Source organism: Schistocerca nitens, chromosome 2, assembly GCF_023898315.1.
Source record: "Schistocerca nitens isolate TAMUIC-IGC-003100 chromosome 2, iqSchNite1.1, whole genome shotgun sequence".
In the NCBI taxonomy this organism is placed as follows: domain Eukaryota; kingdom Metazoa; phylum Arthropoda; class Insecta; order Orthoptera; family Acrididae; genus Schistocerca; species Schistocerca nitens.
In genome coordinates, this window is record NC_064615.1 from 353,699,450 (window position 1) to 353,723,944 (window position 24,495).

General features: G+C 40.1%; 1 protein-coding gene across 5 annotated transcripts in view; it reads right to left on the bottom strand.

The window, feature by feature from the left end:
• The window catches only part of LOC126236172 (tubulin monoglutamylase TTLL4-like), a 257,463-nt gene that overhangs the window by 60,277 nt on the left and 172,691 nt on the right, over positions 1–24,495 (bottom strand). For all 5 annotated transcript variants that reach the window (XR_007544877.1, XM_049945267.1, XM_049945269.1 and 2 more), the window contains exons 15-16: positions 24,125–24,246; positions 1,100–1,173 (exon numbers count right to left, since the gene is read on the bottom strand). Coding sequence is in view for 4 of the 5 variants with exons in the window: in XM_049945267.1 (XP_049801224.1) it covers positions 1,100–1,173; positions 24,125–24,246 (196 nt within the window). In the remaining variant the exon portion in view is untranslated. The remainder of the gene's footprint in view (positions 1–1,099; positions 1,174–24,124; positions 24,247–24,495) is intronic.

Genomic DNA, 24,495 nt, shown 5'->3' on the forward strand with positions numbered 1-24,495 from the left:
TTTAAGAATGGTTCACTTAAATGACACATGACTATCAAATTAGTCTTTGGAGAATACTAAATTAGGTCTTAACATCCTCACAATGACAAGGTTATTAGGGGCTAAGTGCAAGCTGTCACACGTAAGTATGAGGAAGGAAATCCAGTTCCTTCCTTTTCGAAAGAACAATCCTGGCATTTGCCTTAACTGACTTTGGGAAATATGGAAAACATTAAAATGGATGTTTGGATGGTGATTTTTTCAACACTACTCTTGTGCGAGTCAAATGCCTTAACCACTTTCCTACCTCAAAGCTGATTTTGGCATAAGTTTATTTCTGTAAATAAACAGAAGGCATTCGGCTGGACTAAATAACAAAAAAACAAATTCCATTCACATAATCATTATGAATTCCGTAAGTAGATGGATGGGCTATTGTGTTTCACCAGACAGAAAAGATACAAATCAGCAGATCAAATACTATGTGACATGCCACAACAATCAGAAACAGGATTTTCTTCACAGAGAACTTGAGATGGAGATGGTGAGAAGTGTAGGCTAGGGTAGTGAAGTGATGTCAGTTACAGTCTTTTAATTTGGAAATATTCATATATATTTAGCAGAAATTTTCCCCAAATCTTTCAGCATACAACCACAATAAAATCCCGGAGTATGATACAGAGATGTACAACTTCTTAAAATAACTTCTGTCCAATATGCCTACAAAAGTAATGACAGATGGTTTAATTGGACTGTTAGAATAATGATGATGAAACACGTACAGTATATGACAATACAACAGCCGTAAGTACTCTCATTTTATTTCCACATGTATCTTTGTCAGTTACCAAATTTGTAACGCATGTTACACAATGCTGCTTTCAAAAATTTGGCCAAAACGGACAGTTATTTGTGCGGAAGAGGTGGAACATTGCAAGAGCTTTTCCAGTGTGACAGATAACATTTATGAAAGCACTTGTTCACATCAATGTCAATAACGGGAAAACGCATTGAATGCCTGAACAGACTTATAATGATGCACACAAACAAATACTTTGTCTGTGTCTGAAATAAAATAGCTACACTAAGGATAAACATGGAAAACCACAGAAAAACTCACCTTTGCGCCTGGTGTGGGGACTGGTACAGCCAGATGTACTTTTTTACGACAAAGTGATTCCAAAACATCAATACCTTTAAAAGAAGGAACACAGAAATAAGTAAGCATTGCAGTAAATTCCTTCAAAAATATATTAAGTTAACAGTTTTTACTTAACAAAGCCATCACTTTTTGCGAACAAAACCTATTGCACCTACTTCCCAATTATTCATAAAACTTTTACATTGGTAGTGCCCTTGGGTTTGCTGCAGATCCTAAAATCAACATGATGAGATATTTTGATGTTCCACCTGTCCGCCACCTTCAGCAGAGATGTTGCTGCTGAGTCCCAGAGATAACTACTGCGAAGGCCGGCAACCATAGTCTGATAACACATGCGTTGCCCACTACAGATGCTGTGCTCAATACTGGGCTTTTGGTGTTGCCCTTAGAATGTTGTGTTTTGATATGGGATAGTATAGGGTTCATTGTACTGACAAGAGGAAAACCCTTGTCTCCATTAATCAAGTTGTCTGCCAATCTAATTTCAATGCCTCTTTATAAACACTGTCCCAAAAACCAGACATACTGGCACCCATCACGGTTTCAGTCATATGTCATCCCCTGCCCTTGGTTACACAATGTTCCACAAGTGTTGATTTTTAGGGTGTAGTAGCCTCATGTGGCAATGATGTTCCACACCGCTGTCCAAAACTGTGCGAACTGACAGGCTGATGTAATCCTACCCACACTGAATTTTATAAATGCCAGGATTTGTAACTCCCAAACTGTCCTTGACAGAGCCTAGTAGTTACCTGAACTTGGCAGGTGCACAGAACCCACTCTTCATGTCAAATTTCTTGAAATTCTTTCAGTCTTAAAGGATATGCTCCCAGGATAAAGAATAAAGACCAATGATCTATACTCCTTTTCGTGCAACTCCAGATATGATCCACACTCAGTAGGGAGACAAATTGCTTTGCATAGTAACCATCTTCCTTAAACACAGATGCCAAGAGCATAAGTCCACATGTCAGATAATTGGCATCAGAAATAACATACTGACTTCATACAAAAGTTGTAAGTACACCACTGCATTGGTAGTGTGGGTGGCAAGTCCTTACTTGCAGACATTGATCAGTTATGTATTGGTTTTCAGTGAACACCATCGTTTTTTGTAAACCATAAATGGAAGCTCTTCCCTCATGAACCATGGACCTTGCCGTTGGTGGGGAGGCTTGCGTGCCTCAGCGATACAGATGGCCGTACCGTAGGTGCAACCACAACGGAGGGGTATCTGTTGAGAGGCCAGACAAACATGTGGTTCCTGAAGAGGGGCAGCAGCCTTTTCAGTAGTTGCAGGGGCAACAGTCTGGATGATTGACTGATCTGGCCTTGTAACATTAACCAAAACGGCCTTGCTGTGCTGGTACTGCGAACGGCTGAAAGCAAGGGGAAACTACAGCCGTAATTTTTCCCGAGGACATGCAGCTTTACTGTATGATTAAATGATGATGGCGTCCTCTTGGGTAAAATATTCCGGAGGTAAAATAGTCCCCCATTCGGATCTCCGGGCGGGGACTACTCAAGAGGACGTCGTTATCAGGAGAAAGAAAACTGGCATTCTACGGATCGGAGTGTGGAATGTCAGATCTCTTAATCGGGCAGGTAGGTTAGAAAATTTAAAAAGGGAAATGGATAGGTTAAAGTTAGATATAGTGGGAATTAGTGAAGTTCGGTGGCAGGAGCAACAAGACTTTTGGTCAGGTGATTACAGGGTTATAAATACAAAATCAAATAGGGGTAATGCAGGAGTAGGTTTAATAATGAATAAAAAAATAGGAGTGCGGGTTAGCTACTACAGATAGCATAGTGAACGCATTATTGTGGCCAAGATAGACACAAAGCCCATGCCTACTACAGTAGTACAAGTTTATATGCCAACTAGCTCTGCAGATGATGAAGAAATTGATGAAATGTATGACGAGATAAAAGAAATTATTCAGGTAGTGAAGGGAGACGAAAATTTAATAGTCATGGGTGACTGGAATTCGTCAGTAGGAAAAGGGAGAGAAGGAAACATAGTAGGTGAATATGGATTGGGGGGAAGAAATGAAAGAGGAAGCCGCCTTGTAGAATTTTGCACAGAGCATAACTTAATCATAGCTAACACTTGGTTCAAGAATCATAAAAGAAGGTTGTATACCTGGAAGAATCCTGGAGATACTAATAGGTATCAGATAGATTATATAATGGTAAGACAGAGATTTAGGAACCAGGTTTTAAATTGTAAGACATTTCCAGGGGCAGATGTGGATTCTGACCACAATCTATTGGTTATGAACTGCAAATTGAAACTGAAGAAACTGGAAAAAGGTGGGAATTTAAGGAGATGGGACCTGGATAAACTGAAAGAACCAGAGGTTGTAGAGAGTTTCAGGGAGAGCATAAGGACACAATTGACAGGAATGGGGGAAAGAAATACAGTAGAAGAAGAATGGGTAGCTCTGAGGGATGAAGTAGTGAAGGCAGCAGAGGATCAAGTAGGTAAAAAGATGAGGGCTAATAGAAATCCTTGGGTAACAGAAGAAATATTGAATTTAATTGATGAAAGGAGAAAATATAAAAATGCAGTAAATGAAGCAGGCAAAAATGAGATCGACAGAAAGTGCAAAATGGCTAAGCAGGGATGGCTAGAGGACAAATGTAAGGATGTAGAGGCTTGTCTCACTAGGGGTAAGATAGATACTGCCTACAGGAAAATTAAAGAGACCTTTGGAGAGAAGAGAACCACTTGTATGAATATCAAGAGCTCAGATGGCAACCCAGTTCTAAGCAAAGAAGGGAAGGCAGAAAGGTGGAAGGAGTATATAGAGGGTTTATACAAGGGCGATGTACTTGAGGACAATATTATGGAAATGGAAGAGGATGTAGATGAAGATGAAATGGGAGATAAGATACTGCGTGAAGAGTTTGACAGAGCACTGAAAGACCTGAGTCGAAACAAGGCCCCGGGAGTAGACAACATTCCATTAGAACTACTGATGGCCTTGGGAGAGCCAGTCATGACAAAACTCTACCATCTGGTGAGCAAGATGTATGAGACAGGCGAAATACCCACAGACTTCAAGAAGAATATAATAATTCCAATACCAAAGAAATCAGGTGTTGACAGATGTGAAAATTACCGAACTATCAGTTTAATAAGTCACAGCTGCAAAATACTAACGCGAATTCTTTACAGACGAATGGAAAAACTGGTAGAAGCAGACCTCGGGGAAGATCAGTTTGGATTCTGTAGAAATGTTGGAACACGTGAGGCAATACTAACCTTACGACTTATCTTAGAAGAAAGATTAAGAAAAGGCAAACCTACGTTTCTAGCATTTGTAGACTTAGAGAAAGCTTTTGACAATGTTAACTGGAATACTCTCTTTCAAATTCTGAAGGTGGCAGGGGTAAAATACAGGGAGCGACAGGCTATTTACAATTTGTACAGAAACCAGATGGCAGTTATAAGAGTCGAGGGGCATGAAAGGGAAGCAGTGGTTGGGAAAGGAGTGAGACAGGGTTGTAGCCTCTCCCCGATGTTATTCAATCTGTATATTGAGCAAGCAGTAAAGGAAACAAAAGAAAAATTCGGAGTAGGTATTAAAATTCATGGAGAAGAAGTAAAACCTTTGAGGTTCGCCGATGACATTGTAATTCTGTCAGAGACAGCAAAGGACTTGGAAGAGCAGTTGAACGGAATGGGCAGTGTCTTGAAAGGAGGATATAAGATGAACATCAACAAAAGCAAAACGAGGATAATGGGATGTAGTCAAATAAAATCGGGTGATGCTGAGGGGATTAGATTAGGAAATGAGACACTTAAAGTAGTAAAGGAGTTTTGCTATACAGTATAGGGAGTAAAATAACTGATGATGGTCGAAGTAGAGAGGATATAAAATGTAGACTGGCAATGGCAAGGAAATCGTTTCTGAAGAAGAGAAATTTGTTAACATCGAGTATAATTTAAGTGTCAGGAAGTCGTTTCTGAAAGTATTTGTATGGAGTGTAGCCATGTATGGAAGTGAAACATGGACGATAACCAGTTTGGACAAGAAGAGAATAGAAGCTTTCGAAATGTGGTGCTACAGAAGAATGCTGAAGATAAGGTGGGTAGATCACGTAACTAATGAGGAGGTATTGAATAGGATTGGGGAGAAGAGAAGTTTGTGGCACAACTTGACTAGAAGAAGGGATCGGTTGGTAGGACATGTTTTGAGGCATCAAGGGATCACAAATTTAGCATTGGAGGGCAGCGTGGAGGGTAAAAATCGTAGAGGGAGACCAAGAGATCAATACACTAAGCAGATTCAGAAGGATGTAGGTTGCAGTAGGTACTGGGAGATGAAGAAGCTTGCACAGGATAGAGTAGCATGGAGAGCTGCATCAAACCAGTCTCAGGACTGAAGACCACAACAACAACAACAACAACAACAACAACAACAACAAATGGAAGCTTCATCATTTTCTACCTCCACAGAAAATTTAATGCTGGGATGAAGACAGCTGAAGTGGCCCAAAAAATCTGTTGAGAGCATCATGTCCACATTGCCAGACAAAGGAGGAGTTGTATTCAAGGACTCTACCAGAGGGACTCATGTAAGTAGAGATACTATCATTGAAACTCACAAACAAATCCATAGGACCCAGCCTCAAATATTTTAACCATCAAATAAAATTCAACAAGTTGGAGATACAGCGTGCAGCAAATACTTCATCAGGCTGTAAGTGGACACAATCAAATTACTAACTATAGGGCATAAGGATACTCCTTAGTTGTGTGTCTTTGGCAGATCAAACAACCATAGTGGAACGGAAGTACCAAGACACAGTTTCTTGTACAAATATTTCAACAAAGTGCTTCTTTTCAAAAGTGACAAGAGTCTTGCATTTAATGCAAGCTGCTTCATTTAGTAATGAATCCCTTTTAAATACATAATAATCCCTTGTTCTGGTAAAACTGTTACTTCTTCACCATTTTTCAGGGAACAAATATCTGTTCTCCTCAGAAGAGACATTATCCTGTACACACTGTGTGGGACACTTCTTGCCTAATTTCTCCTCCTCGATCCTGAGGGGTGCTGTGTAATGCTTGTTCTATAGAACACATAATTTTGTAACCAGAAATCTCCTTGGAGTGGAAGCAAAATTTAATACTGTCACTGTAGAACCATCCAACTTGTAACTTCACTCGCAGGTCACCGTAGTGGCGTTGCGTTAAAGAACTTGTGGAGCGTCGGCCGAACCGCCCCAGCGAGGGGTCTCCTGGCCACCAGTGCCATACGCTCATTATTATTATTATTATTATTATTATTATTATCTTCTTTCCTCTCTCAGAACTTAGGTCTGAGGTTATTATTATTATTTTATTATTTTTATGACACTATTACCTTTGTCATATTTTATTTATGTCAAGGGGTGGTCCAAACTGCATAGCCAAATAATAATAATAATTTATAAATAATAAATAAAATAATAAATAAATAATAAAATAATGAATAATAAATAATGAGATAAATAATAAATAATGTACCCCTTTCTGCGAGTGAATGAGGATGAAATGATGATGAAAGACACACAACACTCAAGTCATCTCGGGGCAGAGAAAATCCCTGACCCCACCGGGAATCGAACCCAGGACCCCATGCGTGGGAAGCGAGAACGCTACCGCAAGACCACGAGCTGCGGACCATAGCCAGATGAATCTGCTTTTTAGGGTAACCATTTTTCTTAAACACAGCTGCCAAGCTTGCAGGTTCCTGTGTTAGACATCAGTGCTGGAAATAGCACCTGCTATTCATACCAAAGTCCTAAGGACAACACTGCATTGATATGTTGGGTGACAACTCTACATCAGATATTGATCAGGGCATCAGGGCCCAAACTCTTTGTCTTTAAATATGTCTGCTTGTGTCCGTATATGTGTGGATGGATATGTGCGTGTGTGTGTGTGTGTGTGTGTGTGCGAATGTATACCTGTCCTTTTTTCCCCCTAAGGTAAGTCTTTCCGCTCCCGGGATTGGAATGACTCCTTACCCTCTCCCTTAAAACCCACATCCTTTCGTCTTTCCCTCTCCTTCCCTCTTTCCTGATGAGGCAACAGTTTGTTGCGAAAGCTTGAATTTTGTGTGTATGTTTGTGTGTCTGTCGACCTGCCAGCACTTTCATTTGGTAAGTCACATCATCTTTGTATATATATATATATATATATATATATATATATATATATATATCTGGCAGATCGACAGACACACAAACAAACACAAACATACACACAAAATTCAAGCTTTCGCAACAAACTGTTGCCTCGTCAGGAAAGAGGGGAAGGAGAGGGAAAGACGGAAGGATGTGGGTTTTAAGGGAGAGGGTAAGGAGTCATTCCAATCCCAGGAGCGGAAAGACTTACCTTAGGGGGAAAAAAGGACAAGTATGCGTGCGCGCGCGCCCACACACACACACACACACACACACACACACACACACACACACACACACACACATATATATATATATATATATGAAATCCTCCCCACTCCACCAAGAGTGTCTTTCCGCCGTCCACCTAAACTTCGTAACCTGTTAGTTCATCCCTATGAAATCCCCAAACCACCTTCCCTACCCTCTCGCTCCTACCCTTGTAACCGCCCCCGGTGTAAAACCTGTCCCATGCACCCTCCCACCACCATCTACTCCAGTCCTGTAACCCGGAACGTGTACACGATCAAAGGCAGAGTCATGTGTGAAAGCACCCACGTGATTTACCAACTGACCTGCCTACACTGTGACGCATTCTATGTGGGAATGACCAGCAACAAACTGTCCATTTGCATGAATGGACACAGGCAGACAGTGTTTGTTGGTAATGAGGATCGCCCTGTGGCTAAACATGCCTTGGTGCACGGCCAGCACATCTTGGCACAGTGTTACACCGTCCGGGTTATCTGGATACTTGCCACCAACACCAACCTATCCGAACTCCAGAGATGGGAACTTGCTCTTCAATTTATCCTCTCTTCCCGTTACCCACCAGGCCTCAATCTCCGCTAATTTCAAGTTGCCGCCACTCATACCTCACCTGTCATTCAACAACATCTTTGCCTCTGCACTTCCGCCTCGACTGACATCTCTGCCCAAACTCTTTGTCTTTAAATATGTCTGCTTGTGTGTGTGTGCGCGCGCGCGCGCGTGTAACCCGTCCTTTTTTTCCCCCTAAGGTAAGTCTTTCCGCTCCCAGGATTGGAATGACTCCTTACCCTCTCCCTGAAAACCCACATCCTTTCGTCTTTCCCCCTCCTTCCCTCTTTTCTGACGAAGCAACCGTTGGTTGCGAAAGCTAGAATTTTGTGTGTTTGTTTGTGTGTCTATCGACCTGCCAGTGCTTCATTTGGTAAGCCACATCATCATTGTTTACACATTACTTACAATCAACACAATACAAAAGCAAATCCCGAAACTGAAATTAAAACCAAGCAGATACCAACAATCTGGTACCTACAGGTCAGTTCCAGAGATTGTGAAAAGGTAATACAATGGAATGACTGGCAGGATGTTTGACACAAGATATAAAGAACACTTCAGAGAACTCAAATACGGTACAAACCATTCAACATTTGCAGATCATCTAAAATAAGAACACCATAGACCAAGCAATACTGAAAAAGATGTGATCATCATAAGAATCGGTAAAGACAGACACCACCTCCCCTTTCAAGAAAATTTTCACATACACAAATAATTAACATCAAATAAATAGTTGCTCAAAGATCAAATAAATATTGGAAACCAGACTTTTATATAAAATATTTGATGAAATTACATGAAAAAGAAAAAGGGCCTTTTCCGATCTTCACATTCTTCAATCGCCCTCCCTTGTAATTTCATTTCACATCTTGTTCCTCATCTTCTCCTCCAACTCTCACTCCATCACACTACTATGCACTCATGCCCACTCATCAGGGCTTCACCCTCCCCCACCCAAAAACAAGAAAAAACTCCATCACTATTCCTTCACTAGCCTTACATGCTATATAAACACACAGCAATATAATTAATTGAATTACATCCATACAATAACCAAAGTATAGGTCAAAGACAAACTTTTGGCAATGTTATGTCAGCGACACTACAAAACACAAACCACAAAACATACTTAAAAGTATAAAAACAAACACGAAAACAGTGGCATATGACAAAAGCATCCTGAGTAAAACATAAAAACTGCATAGTTCTGCTGAGCAACTAAAAATCAGACTACAAATATCAGTGTACAGTCTTCTGAATTAACAGCAAAAAAGTAACAATTTTTGCAATGCAATGGATGAACAAACAATTTTGGTTGTGAGAGACAATTTACTGGTGGAGTATTTTGCCAAAAAGCAAATAAACTCCTATGAGAATGCCACTGTCCACAGCATACTGTTCTCCATAGCCAATATACTCTATTCCTTCCTCATCCTTTTAACCTTTGCAGATAAAAGAATTATTTAAAATGACAGTGAGATAAGAAAAATATACACTGAAGATCCACACTGAACCAATTCCGGTTACTGGAACAAATCTTTTATGGACTGTATATTTCACGAGTTTCTGCTACAATTTGGTACAGTGTAGCACCCAATTTTTATGTTTCTGGCGCTTCTAATGTGTACCCAGGTGGCAAATATTATAACAAACACTGTCTCTGAATCACATAAAACATCGAGAGGTCTACCAGTGTAAAAGATTATCGTACCGCGACAAGACCTATCTAGAAAGGTGTGACAATAACACATCCATTCAAGATGATGCAAAGTGTGATATCAATGTACACACAAAAGTAATAATAATCAAATTTCAAGAACATCACTTTCAATTGTGTATGGATACAATCTATCATTCAATGCACAATTACATGTAATGTGTGATCTTATATGCTTGTCGATCAACCAGTTACCTGTGATGCTTAATCCAGTCTACTATCATTCTCTAAACAAATAAAGAATAATGGGGGATAGATCAGAATAATCATAAGCAGAACATTTGTGTATGCTTACAATGGAAAGCTGTCCTGTTGGGGACTACAGGTGACTTTTGTGTTATAAAAACGACATCTTTATTGGGGGAGGGGGAACAACAAGGACTTCATAATTACAGAAAACACTTTCGACATTAAGAAATTAACCACCTCCAACAGAATATAGTCCAGTGTTTCAGCCATATTTCATGTTACACTCAGCAACAGCAGCAGCTGCAGTAGTAGTAGTAGTAGTAGTAGTAGCAGCAGCAGCAGCAGCAGCAGGAGTAGGAGTAGTGGTGGTGGCGGTGTAGTCACTACCGTCACTATCACTAAGCCAGCTAGAAATTTTGTTGATCCCACAATGCCATGCAAAGCAGAATTTAATTCCTCTGCGTAAAATAAAATTTACGATTTCACATATTTACTATTTAAGGAACAAAGATTATGGACACAACCATAGGTTAAAATATTTTGATTTGCAATATATCTATCATTACACCAAGTCTCACCTTTACCTATCACAGTAACAACTCAAATGAGGTGTTCAACAAAACAGTTCACCCCAAGTTGAGATAATTTTCCCAGAAGTGTTTCACACAAATTAATAAGAAAATAAATTCCTGGAATTAGTATGTGATCATTATGAACTTTGGCATGTAGTACTATTCAGACTGCTTAAAGATTTTTGTATTTATTGCATTATTTCATGATCTGGCTTGACTACTGCCCATCGTAACAGCTCACCACGGCAACAAATGAAATAAATCATGAAAAATTTAATGGAAAAAAAATCACTAAGGACAGTATCATATACAAAAGTATCACACTGAATCAATAATACCACATCTCCTTTAATGAATGCAATTTAAAACAATAAAACATATCAATAGCAGGCATTGCATGTCATTTGTCACAGATGCACTGCATAACAAAAGGGTTTTTTTCTAAAATAAAAATAGTACAGTGGAACCTTACTTAATGAGCACCTCCCATAACCCACAATTCGTATAATGAGCAAAACAAATTCTAAGAACATAACACGCTTAACGAGTGACAATGATTTAGTGTGACGTCACCAGCTGTTCACGCTTGGCGGGGGGAAATGTTCCACAATATGAGCACATTTCATTGTCGGCAGTGGCATATGAATGATGTCTTTAGCGCATCCTGTAGTTTGGGTTTAGTGCTCTTTCTGCTACCATCTTAGTCCAGCTTGTGAACACAAATTTTTCTAAACTTGTGTTCATACAGTGTGTGTGTGTGCACACAAATTTTAATAACCTTCATAGAAATGTCCCCAAAGATAAAGCTGTAAGAAGACAACCACAAGAGAAAGAAAATTACCTTAGAAATTAAACGTAAAACATTGGAAAACTTTAACACGGAGTGAGCATTGCTGATTTAGTATGCACACAAAATCGGTCTACATCAACCATTTGCACTATCCTTTAGAACAAGGACAAGATTAAGACGACAGATGCTTCCGAAGAGACTGACAAGAGTATCTAAACAACAGTTTCGTATTCTGGACAATGTTGACAGGTTACTCCTTATATGTATAAATGAAAAGCAATTGCAAGGCGACACTATTAACGAGAACATCATTTGTGAGAAGGCAAGAATGATTTTCGACGACCTTGTTACGAAGATGCCAGGATCATCAGCAGCCAAAGAAATGTTTTTAGGGGAAGCTGTGGGTAGTTTGAGAAGTTTAAGAGAAGAACCAGGATCCACAGCATTGTGAGGCATGCTGAAGCAGCCAGCTCCGACACAAAAGCAGCAGAGAACTTCATCAGCAACTTCAAAATGCTTGTAGATTCTGAGGGTTATCTGCTGCAACAGGTTTTTAGCTGTGGCGAGTGGGTCTATTCAGGAGAAAGATGCCGAAATGTACCTTTTTAACAGCACAGGAGAATGCAATGCCCAGTCACAAGCCTACAAAAGACAGTCTCACACTGCTATCTGTGCCAATGTAAGTGACAATTTGAAAATTAAACCTCTACTTGTTTACCATTCAGAAACTCCATGAGCCTTCAAGAAATGTAAAGTCAGAGAATGCAGTCGTGTGTGAGTTGCGTTTGCACGAGTAAGATTCTGGAATGAATTATGCTCATTGTGCAAAGTTCCACTGTATAGTATCAAATGAAACTGGTGACTCTGTCAAGGACACAGAATGTTGTCTTGGATGTACAGACACTGACAGATGTAGAAGTAAATTCACTCATGCCCCAGCAAAGTGTATTTGGACCCTTGCTTTTCAGGTCAATGTTTATGACCTGATAGTTAATATTAATAGCAAACTTAGACTTCTTTTAGATGATGTAGTTACCTATAAAAAGTATTGTCTGAAAAAAGCAGTACAAATATTCACTCAGATCTTCATACACTTTCAGAGTGATGGAAAGATGGACAACTTGTTTTGCATGTGGAGAAATGTAAAATTTTGCACCCTCAAAACCGCAAAAATATAGTATTCTATAACAACAACCTCAGGGAGTCAAGTTTAATCAGACAACCAATACAAATACTTGGGTATAACAGTTTGGGTGTATATGAAATTTAACACTCGCATAGGCTCAGTTGCAGGTTAGAAAGTTGGTAGACTTTGCTTTATTTGTACTACATTGGGAAAATGCAGTCAAGATCTCTAGCAAAACACTTATGCGAACAATCCTGGAATATTGCTCTACTTTGTGGGACCCATATGAACTATGTCCAACTGGGACCCATACAAACTAGGTCCAACAGTTTAATGAAAGTAAACACAGAAGGGCAGCATGACAATCACAGGAGAATCACGAAAATGCTGAAAACCTGAGCTGGAAATGTTTTATGACAGAAATCGATTAACCCACAATAGTCTACTTACCACATTTCCCGAACTAGTGTTAAATGAGAAACTGAAATACATATTTTTAAAGCCTCCTACGTTCTAATCCAAATTAATGCTGTGCCTCTAATGATATGATCACTGAGAAAGTTTAACCTAGTATCCTTTTCCCTTTTGATCTTTTTTGGAAATTTACTGCTTCAGCACATCACTGCAAATATAGAGAGCAGATGCAATTTGTCACAGGCAGAGTGTATTCCAGAATACAGTTCACACAGCTTTTCCCTCGTATTCATGCAGACTAATTCTGCATGTTCTACAATCATCTTCCTGCTACTACCATCTCTTAACTGAAAAATGTTTATTATGTTTGTTAACTTGTGATCACTGAATATAAGGCTTATGTTAAATATACTTCTCTGACAGCAATGCACCCTACCTGTTTGTTAAGATTAAGCAGTATTTACAATTTAGAAAATCCCATGTATTACAATTACTTTTTGTTGGAAAGTTGCCCTCTACTCTATATAAAACAGCTTGTCTCCTACTGACAAAATACGACTACAAATGAAAAATGATGTAAGTGTAATGGGATTTTTGCCTTGTTTAAGTTTCCTATTGCTTCATTTTCATTTCAATACTACTGTTGTTTCATCATTGCATTGCCTTGTGTGTCTATCGACCTGCCAGCACTTTCGTTCGGTAAGTCACATCATCTGTGTTTTTTTTATATACGACCACCAACTTCAGCATCTCAGGCCGGAATGGCTTTCCAGCGCTAGATGCTGGAGTTGTTGTTCGTGTGTACGTGAGGTGTGCTTGCTTCCTTTTAGTGTGTGTGTGTGTGTGTGTGTGTGTGTGTGTGTGTGTGTGTGTTTGCGTGTCTGCGTGTCTGCAACCCCTTGCAACTTGTCATCTCTTCTTTATGGTTAGTAGCAATTTCTTTTCTTACATTGTTGATTTTCCTACCTTGGGTTTCCTGTGTTTGACAATGAAGAAAATTAGTGAAAAAAAGAACTTCCATAAAGTCCTTCCTTGCCTTCTTAAAGTGATATTTTTCAATCCACCCAAACTTTGAGTTATCCTGGACCAACCATACGCTATGTTTGTTGTCAATGTATTGACTGCACGAGTCATATCCCTACAAAACACCCAGATGCATACATTTTATGCAAAAATTCACCACCTGTCATCAGAGACACCGTGAGCATTGCCACCTTGTAGCGATATTCCTGGACTTCTCAAAGTGTCAAGACAGCAATGGAAACACTGTATGCAGGCCACATTACAGGAACGGAGCTTCTGGGATAAGTTGCGTATAATTTCCTGTCTTGTAGGTTCTTTTGTGTGTTAGCAGTAAAACAGTACCATAGTTTTCGCCATTACACTAAAATGAAACGTGACGGTTACGATGCCTAATGTGACGTGAGCATTGTATATTGATTATTGTTGCCTATGTTACAGCCCTAAGTCATTTTGGTTCACTCAACATCACAATAAAACAGTTTAAATGATTAATGGAAAATCTCATGTAAAGATGTGAAACAAATACTAACAAAGAGATAGAGGGGCTGGCCAGTACTTACCTCAGCTCAGTATAGCCGATAGATACACAAAACAGAACAGAAAATTTACATTCCTAGCTTTCGGAACTTTGTTCCTTCATCAGGGAGGAGAGAGGGGGAAAAAAGCGGAAGAAGGGAAACAGTTTACCACAGAAGAGGCGCATGGATTAAAAAAAATCACGGTTGCATTATGTAGTTTATAATTGAAGTCTCAAGTTAAGCACTTTCACAGATTTGGAACCATTCATCACGTCACTAATTATACTTTACCCTTTCGTGGCTACTAAGGTCGAGCGTCCAGCATGCCCAAACAGCTAAGGGGGCAAAGATTGTGTGCGTCTTGCTGGCAGCCGTATGACCGCTGCAGACTTTGGCCACTTACTGCCAATTGCACATTACAGCATGCCTCCTCAATAATAATCTTTATAAAACCAACATCCAGTGGTTGCAGTTTTTGACAACCATGAAAGAGAACTTCAAATCTAATCCAAGCTGTCCATTATAAATTTATACTGGGCTGAGAAAAAGTTAGTTTAGAGAAATAAGAACTTTTTTACTTGTGATTGGAAAATTGTGTAATGTAAGATTTACAATAGCAATAAACTGCCTGTAAACTATACAAAACTCATTAATATCATACCAGTACATTTCAAAATATAAAATTTGAATGTGAACTGTTCCTAATGAAGACGTCCAAAACTTTGAGTCTTCTGTTGCGAGAGTTGCTAGGAAACTGCAAGTATTTTGCTGCACTGTTAGTCTCTTGAAACATCTGATACTTAAGTTCTGTATTATAATTCATTCCCTTTCATGTTATGTATGTTTGTACCATGTACCTTTCTGCATTGCACTGCTGTGAGAGTAGCTGAGTAACAGCAAGAATTTTGCTACCTTTTTAGTCTTTTAAAACCTCTAATACTTCAGTTCTGGAGGATAATTCATACCCTTTCACGTTATATATACTTGCATCATATTACTGTGTATATTAGGAAGTCAAATTATAGTAACTTAGCCATGCATGTTCTTTTCTGTTCCTCCTGGTCGCTATAGTTGCTGCGAAACTGCGAGTATTTTGCTCTTTTGAAACGCCTCATACATCAGTTCTGTAGGATGATTCATGTCCTCCCGATTATTTATGTTTGTGTCATTTATCTTGTGTACAATAGGAAATCAGATTGTATCTACTTGATCAACTCATAAGCAGAAAGGAACTGGGAGGCGAAAGCTGTAGTGCTTTCAACATTACAAAGAAGAGCAGATAATGACGGTGGTGGCAGGAATGTTTAAAAGTGGACAACAATGAGTTGCCATTATTTTGTGCACATTTACCTGGTCCTACACCCTGCCATCTGGCCTTCCTGCCTGCAGGGCGTACATGAATGCCTTAGACATCTGGCTGTTTTAGCTGCCAAGCGTGCATGAATGAATGCCCATAGCCATTTGGGCGCTCAACCTGCCAGGCATGCATCACTGAGAGAGGGGGGGGGGGGGGGGGGGGTCTTGTGTGTTGTCATTTTGACACTACCTGTATAAGGAGACAACAGTTATGAGTGTATGCACATGTGGGCTCATTACAATATTATTTTTAGTTGTTAGAATTTCGTAATTTCTGTGGAAATGCTCTGTGTGTAGTAAAGTATACTATTCTTTTTGTGCAGTTGTCTGCCTCAACAACACAGTCATAATAGATTTCAACGCAAACAGCGTAGTCACATTATTTTCCATAGCAAAAACTACAAAACAATTACTCAAGGCCAAAGATGACAGCAATGAGATTAAATCCATACAATCAAGCTTGTGTGTCATTTCACAGTAATTCATTTTATTATGTAATAGCAGTGAACTTTAGAACTTCCATAGTCTTCTCAGCAAAGATAGGAGATGAATTGTCTTTAAGTAATATTTTGATAATGAAAATTCCACAGTGGAGACAGCAAACAGAAACAAGGACAAACAGTCATTCATTTGCAACTGTTGATGATTGTTGCAGGTGCTCCTAAAACATGCACACACATTATTTATAAACTCAGGAAATTACAGTTGTTAGTTTTGTGTTTGTGTTTGTTTTTCCAAATGACCCCAACACTTCTTCATGGCTTTCTTGAACAAGAGGCATTAAATATTTTCTGTGCAATTTCTTTTCAGTGTGAGCTCATTTAATCTCCCCTAATTTAGCCACCTTAAAAACAGATAGAAACATTATCAGTGTGTTGACTGATGGACAAGAAATATATTTCATTTTTATGTACAATGTAGGAAAAGATAGGTTGCTACTTACTGTAAAGGTGACACATTAAGTTTCTGACAGGCACAATTAAAAGACATTTACACATAAGCTTTCGGCCGCAGGCTTTTTCAGAAAGAGAGACCATTCATTCACACAAGGAAGCACACCTCTTGCACACATGACTGGCAGCTCAGCCAGAATGATTCTGGCCCGAATGGCTGGATTTGGCATTCATGTGTGCATGATGTATGCCTCCTTGCGTGAATGAATGGTGTGTGTTCCTGACAAAGGTTGTGGCTGAAAGCTTAAGTATAACTCTCTTTTAATTGTACCTGTCTGCAACTGAATGTGTCATCTGTACAGTAAGTAGCAATCTCTCTTTTTCCTATATTGTTCATAGTGCTACTGGAATTTCCATTGGTTCATTTTTATCTCACATTCTAAGGTGTACTGCTGTTCATAGCAACATGCGATGTCTGTCTCACATGCGCAGTATCAATTTTTAATGGCTGTTAGTATGAGAGCTGTAAAATTGTGAGATTATAAGACAAAAGTAAATGCTAAACTCAAGCTTTCGCAACAAACTGTTGCCTCATCAGGAAAGTGGGAAGGAGAGGGAAAGACGAAAGGATGTGGGTTTTAAGGCAGAGGGTAAGGAGTCATTCCAATCCCGGGAGCGGAAAGACTTACCTTAGGGGGAAAAAAGGACAGGTATACACTCGCACACACACACATATCCATCCACACATACACAGACACAAGCAGACATATTCAAAGACAAAGAGTTTGGGCAGAGATGTCAGTCGAGGCAGAAGTGCAGAGGCAAAGATGTTGTTGAACGACAGGTGAGGTATGAGTGGCGGCAACTTGAAATTAGCGGAGATTGAGGCCTGGTGGATAACGGGAAGAGAGGATATATTGAAGGGCAAGTTCCCATCTCCGGAGTTCTGACAGGTTAGTGTTAGTGGCAAGTATCCAGATAACCCGGACGGTGTAACACTGTGCCAAGATGTGCTGGCCATGCACCAAGGCATGTTTAGCCACAGGGTGATCCTCATTACCAACAAACACTGTCTGCCTGTGTCCATTCATGCGAATGGACAGTTTGTTGCTGGTCATTCCCACATAGAAACCTTCACAGTGTAGGCAGGCCAGTTGGTAAATCACGTGGGTGCTTTCACACGTGGCTCTGCCTTTGATCGTGTACACCTTCCGGATTACAGGACTGGAGTGGGTGGTGGTGGGAGGGTGCATGGGACAGGTTTTACACCGGGGGCGGTTACAAGGGTAGGGAAGGTGGTTTGGGGATTTCATAGGGATGAACTAAGAGGTTATGAAGGTTAGGTGGACGGCGGAAAGACACTTTTGGTGGAGTGGGGAGGATTTCATGAAGGATGGATCTCATTTCAGGGCAGGATTTGAGGAAGTCGTATCCCTGCTGGAGAGCCACATTCAGAGTCTGATCCAGTCCTGGAAAGTATCCTGTCACAAGTGGGGCACTTTTGGGGTTCTTCTGTGGGAGGTTCTGGGTTTGAGGAGATGAGGAAGTGGCTCTTTCCTCATTACCTTAGCCAGCTTCATCCTGACCCACAACTTCTTCACTTTCGAAGGCCAGACATACCAACAATTAAAGGGAACTGCCAAAGGCACCAGGATGGCCCCTCGTACGCCAACCTATTCATGGGTTGCTTAGAGGAAGCCTTCTTGGTTACCCAGGCCTGCCAACCCAAAGTTTGGTACAGATTTATTGATGACATCTTCATGATCTGGACTCACAGTGAAGAAGAACTCCAGAATTTCCTCTCCACCTCAACTCCTTTAGTTCCATCAGATTCACCTGGTCCTACTCCAAATCCCATGCCACTTTCCTTGACGTTGACCTCCACCTATCCAATGGCCAGCTTCACACGTCCGTCCACATCAAACCCACCAACAAGCAACAGTACCTCCATTATTACAGCTGCCACCCATTCCACATCAAAAGGTCCCTTCCCTACAGCCTAGGTCTTCGTGGCAAACAAATCTGCTCCAGTCCGGAATCCCTGAACCATTACACCAACAACCTGAAAACAGCTTTCGCATCCCGCAACTACCCTCCCGACCTGGTACAGAAGCAAATAATCAGACCCACTTCCTCATCTCCTCAAATCCAGAACCTCCCACAGAAGAACCCCAAAAGTGCCCCACTTGTGACAGGATACTTTCCGGGACTGGATCAGATTCTGAATGTGGCTCTCCAGCAGGGATACGACTTCCTCAAATCCTGCCCTGAAATGAGATCCATCCTTCATGAAATCCTCCCCACTCCACCAAGAGTGTCTTTCCGCTGTCCACCTAACCTTCGTAACCTCTTAGTTCATCCCTATGAAATCCCCAAACCACCTTCCCTACCCTTGTAACCGCCCCCGGTGTAAAACCTGTCCCATGCACCCTCCCACCACCATCTACTCCAGTCCTGTAACCCGGAAGGTGTACACGATCAAAGGCAGAGCCACGTGTGAAAGCACCCACGTGATTTACCAACTGACCTGCCTACACTGTGAAGCTTTCTAAGTGGGAATGACCAGCAACAAACTGTCCATTCGCACGAATGGACACAGGCAGACAGTGTTTGTTGGTAATGAGGATCACCCTGTGGCTAAACATGCCTTGGTGCACGGCCAGCACATCTTGGCACAGTGTTACACTGTCCAGGTTATCTGGATACTTCCCACTAACACCAACCTATCCGAACTCCGGAGATGGGAACCTGCTCTTCAATATATCCTCTCTTCCCGTTATCCACCAGGCCTCAATCTCCGCTAATTTCAAGTTGCCGCCGCTCATACCTCACCTGTCTTTCAACAACATCTTTGCCTCTGTACTTCTGCCTCGACTGACATCTCTGCCCAAACTCTTTGCCTTTACAAATGTCTGCTTGTGTATGTGCGGATGGATGTGTGTGTGTGTGTGTGTGTGTGTGTGCGCGCGCGAGTGTATACATGTCCTTTTTTCCCCCTAAGGTAAGTCTTTCCGCTCCTGGGATTGGAATAACTCCTTACCCTCTCCCTTAAAACCCACATCCTTTCGTCTTTCCCTCTCCTTCCCTCTTTCCTGATGAGGCAACAGTTTGTTGCGAAAGCTTGAATTTCGTGTGTATGTTTGTGTGTCTATCGACCTGCCAGCACTTTCGTTCGGTAAGTCACATCATCTGTGTTTTTAGATATATTTTTCCCACGTGGAATGTTTCCCTATATATATATATATATATATATATATATATATATATATATATATATATATATATATATATATATATATCCAAAAACAAAGATGATGTGAGTTACCAAACGAAAGCGCTGGCACGTCGATAGACACACAAACAAACACAAACATACACACAAAATTCAAGCTTTCGCAACAAACTGTTGCCTCATCAGGAAAGAGGGAAGGAGACGGAAAGACAAAAGTATGTGGGTTTTAAGGGAGAGGGTAAGGAGTCATTCCAATCCCGGGAGCGGAAAGACTTACCTTAGGGGGAAAAAAGGACGGGTATACACTCGCACACACACACATATCCATCCACACATATACAGACACAAATCTATCATAATGTTTAAACATTTGAAAATGAAAAACTGTCAGTTAAAAAACAAAATATGAAATAATCCATTCATATTGGTGTGCAATGGTGTCAAGGATGTATATTTCGTTATAGGCTGTATACCTTTCTGGAGGCAATTGTCAAATATATATTTAAAATACAAATTCTTATCACAATATGAACAAAATAACATGGATGATGATTTATACTAAAGTAGGTATTATAAGTAAAATAAAATTCAAACAAAATGAGAAATAGAAATAGTGGATGCAGTAACATGGATGGAAATGTATGATGATAAAATGGAAGAAATTAAATCATAGTATACATAATAATAACCAAAATCACATGAACAATGATTCCAAGTGGAAAGACTGATACAAAGAAAAATGAGAGCAAATAATGTATTTCATACTATGAGTAACACGGTGTGACAAAGGACGGAGAAAATTAAATTTAAACAAATATCACAGAAAGAAATGTGCACAGGATGCACCCATCTAGCATCTTTGCTTTTGTTTGTGCTGTTTCACTCAATTTCATCTGAAGGATGGCAGCTTACGAAGGCAGCTATGTAACATAAAATTGTTACTGCAACCATTTTACAGTTTTCTGTACAGAGGAATGACCATCAACATTGTCCACTCATATGTAGTCACTTCCAAACTTGCCAGGGCAGACTAGACTTAAATCCCCCATCCCCTCCTCAACACCAATTGACTGGACACGAGCTGCTTTGAACTCTGAAAGCCACTAGTGGAACATCTCCTCCCACCAATAGTTCCCATTGCAACAGAACCTACACTCCATCTCTTTGTTCTACTGCTGTCTTCAAACTGCCCTTATTTCTTTAGCAGGCTGCCTCATTGTCACTCACTATACCTGTAAGTTTAGTCCTTAGTTTTTGTGCCTGCCCCAGCACTGCTAAGAGATGGAGATGTTAACTTTTTTAAGAACCACCACATTAAAATCAGTCTCCTATGAAATGACTTAGCAACAAAATTACAAGAAACTACCTTTTCATGCACTTCTGAATGAGTTTTCCTATTATACAGAGTGATCTACTTAAAAACAATACAAGTTCCACTTCTGGGAGTACACTGCAAAATTCAAAGACGGAAACAAATATTTGGCATCCACACTCATCAAATTTACTAGGGAAAGCAATTTTTTGGCAGCTGGACTAAAACATTTAGAGTATGTGACATTTTTTATGTATAAACAATAAAAATCTTTTGTTCAACTGATATCAAGAGCAGTGGCCAGGCACAGAGTAGCTCTTGCATCTAGAAATGTAGTAAGATAATCATGGGAGAAAGGGGGAGGGTGAATTTACGAGGAGGTGATGGTTGTTTACAATTTCGGCATTATAAGGGTCTTCCTTACAACTCAAAGAAAGTTTCAATTTTTTTTTCTAATTACTGTAGAGTCCCGCTAATCCGAACTAATTGGGACCAGACCTTGTTCGGATTAGCCGGAATTAGGGTGACGAGTTTCTAGAATGAAGTATACCAAGCAGATAAGTAGGTACAACATGGTAACAAGTGTGGGAACAATGGCTCACTTTCACTCCCTGCCCTTGTTGTTGCGCATTGTTGAGACCTTTGTAGCGTATAAGGTCAGTGCACTGCCAGTTGGCTTGTAAAGCATTGGTTATGTTAGTTATCGATCACTGGCATGCGTAAGTTTCATTGTATTTGTTCAGGTGTAGTGGTGTATGTATTTTCGCCATGTGAAAAAAGAAAAACTGAATGCTCTGAAGCGGATAGAAAATGGTGAGAATATATTTAAATTGGCAACAGAACTGGGTGTTGGTAAAGCAACTATTTGTGATTGGAAGAAGTGCCGAGTGAAACCTGAACAGTCCTGTGCAACGTCTTCGGAAAGAGACATGAAATTTGGCAGACTTTGAAACAGTCACAGTACGATAAAGTGGAAGCAGCTCTTTTCCTTTGGTTTACGCACAAAAGAGAAAGGGGAACTCTTTGAGTGGAGCACTGGTTCAGGAGAAGGCTGTTTACCTGAACAAGTTAATGAATGGTGATGAGTCTTTTAGTGCTAGTACGGGTTGGTTGGACAGATTCAAAAAAGTCATGAAATCCACCAGCTAACAATTACTGAAGAGAAGCTTTCTTCTGACCATGGTGCAGTGAAGGAATACTTGGACGAGTTTGAAAAAATGATAAGAGAAGGAAAGAATTCTCCCCAACAAATGTATAGTGCTGACGAGACTGGCCTTCCTTTTAGGGCATTGCCAACAAAAAGCCTGGCATCAAAAGCAGAAGACCATGCTCTTGGTTTTAAAATGTGCAAAGATCGTGTGACTTTATTAGCATGCAGCAACGCTGCCTTTAATGCTGATCGGGAAATCTGCTAGGCCCAGAGCTTTTAAAAACTGCAACATGAAGTCCTGCATATATTATTGCAACCAGAAAAAAAGCATGGATGGATGGTAAGCTGTTCAAAGAATGGTTTCATGGCCAGTTTGTTCCCTCTGTTCGGCGGTTGTCCAAGGAAAATCATGTCTCCCTGTGCAATCCTTTTGATTATTAATGTGCCATCTCACTCCAGCACTGAGGAATTATGTGATAGAGAAATTGTGGCGAGGTTTTTGCTGCTGAATGTTACACCACTTCTACAGCCAATGGTCCAGGGTATACTGCAAACATTAAAACTGGTTTACAGAAAACAATGTTTAAGAATGCTGATCCAAGATGATAGCATTCCTTTAGCAGACAAATAAAAAAGACCAATGTGAAGGCTGTTGTTTCTTGGGCCGCTGAGGCATGGCAGAATATTTCAGAAAATACTCTGAGAAAATCATGGAGAAAACTGTGGACATCTCTTGAATTTCAGGACAACCTAGCTGAAAATGAAGAGAAAAATTTACTACAAATGATACAGACAATCCCTGGATGTGAAGAAGCTAGTGATGGAGACATAGATAAGTGGATGGCAGCAGATGGGGCATCTATGGAGAACCTTACTGACACTGATTTAGTTGCTGCTGTTACTCAAGACCAGGAAGAAATGGACTACTGTGACGGAAGTGACAATGAACCTGAAAGTGACAAAGGAGAGCTGGTGCCAAACAGTGATGCAGCAGAAGCCCTTGACCTCGCACTATGTTATTTGGAGCAAAAGTCCACTGCTACAACTGCCGATTTGATGTTTATGAGAAAGTGGCACAACTATGCGTCATGTAACACACTGCCTTCATTACGCCAAAAAACAATGAGTTTTTGTCATCTAAAAAGTAGGGTTAAAAGGTCCGCTGTATTTTAGTAAGTTTGACAGCTTTTCTTTCATTGTTATGCATTGTTTAAACCTAATGTTTTCTTGGCAATTTTTCTAATACATATTAACTGTACTGTGTAAATTAAAATAGTGTGTATTTACAGCAGTTTACCGCACCGTTTTTCCATACTTAGACTAACATTTTTCATGTTCAGATGAACCAAACGTTCGGAGTACTGGGGTTTGGATTAGCGGGACTCTTCTGTCCAGTGTGGTGTGTGTGTGTGTGTGTGTGTGTGTGTGTGTGTGTGTGTGTGTGTGTGTGTGTGTGGTGTGTGGTGGGAGGGGCAGGGGGAGGGGGATGTTACTTTTATCAAGAGAGATAAAAAAATGTCTGCTTCACAAACAAAGCAATTAGTTAAAAAAAAGTCCAATTCAAGGTCTTTGATTATTCAGGCCATTCAATTAAAAAACCTTTAATTAATAAGGGCATCATTAATTTAGGAACAAATTATTTTTTTCTTTAGTAATATTGTAACATCTGACATTCACATGACATACCTTCTTGTCTGTTACTGTAATATTTATTTTCCCAAGCATCAAACACCATATTGTAATACCTTGGAGATTCAAAAAATTCATGGTATGTGAAGGTGTATGGTGTTGGAAATATCCTTATGAATCTGTAAGCCAAAAAGAGGGAAAAACATATTTAAGAAAACACGAAATTCACATATTAATACTCAGTATAATCAAGTGTCTTAAGTAGAATGACACATCATCACATGAGAAAATTCCAGACACATGACAATATGAAAACAAAATAACTTATACACAAGTGTTCTATTTCTAATGATCCCTAGATAAATGCTCAGAAATATATTCTGATTCATGAAAGGGTTTCAATATTGTTCGATTCTTTTATCTTTTGT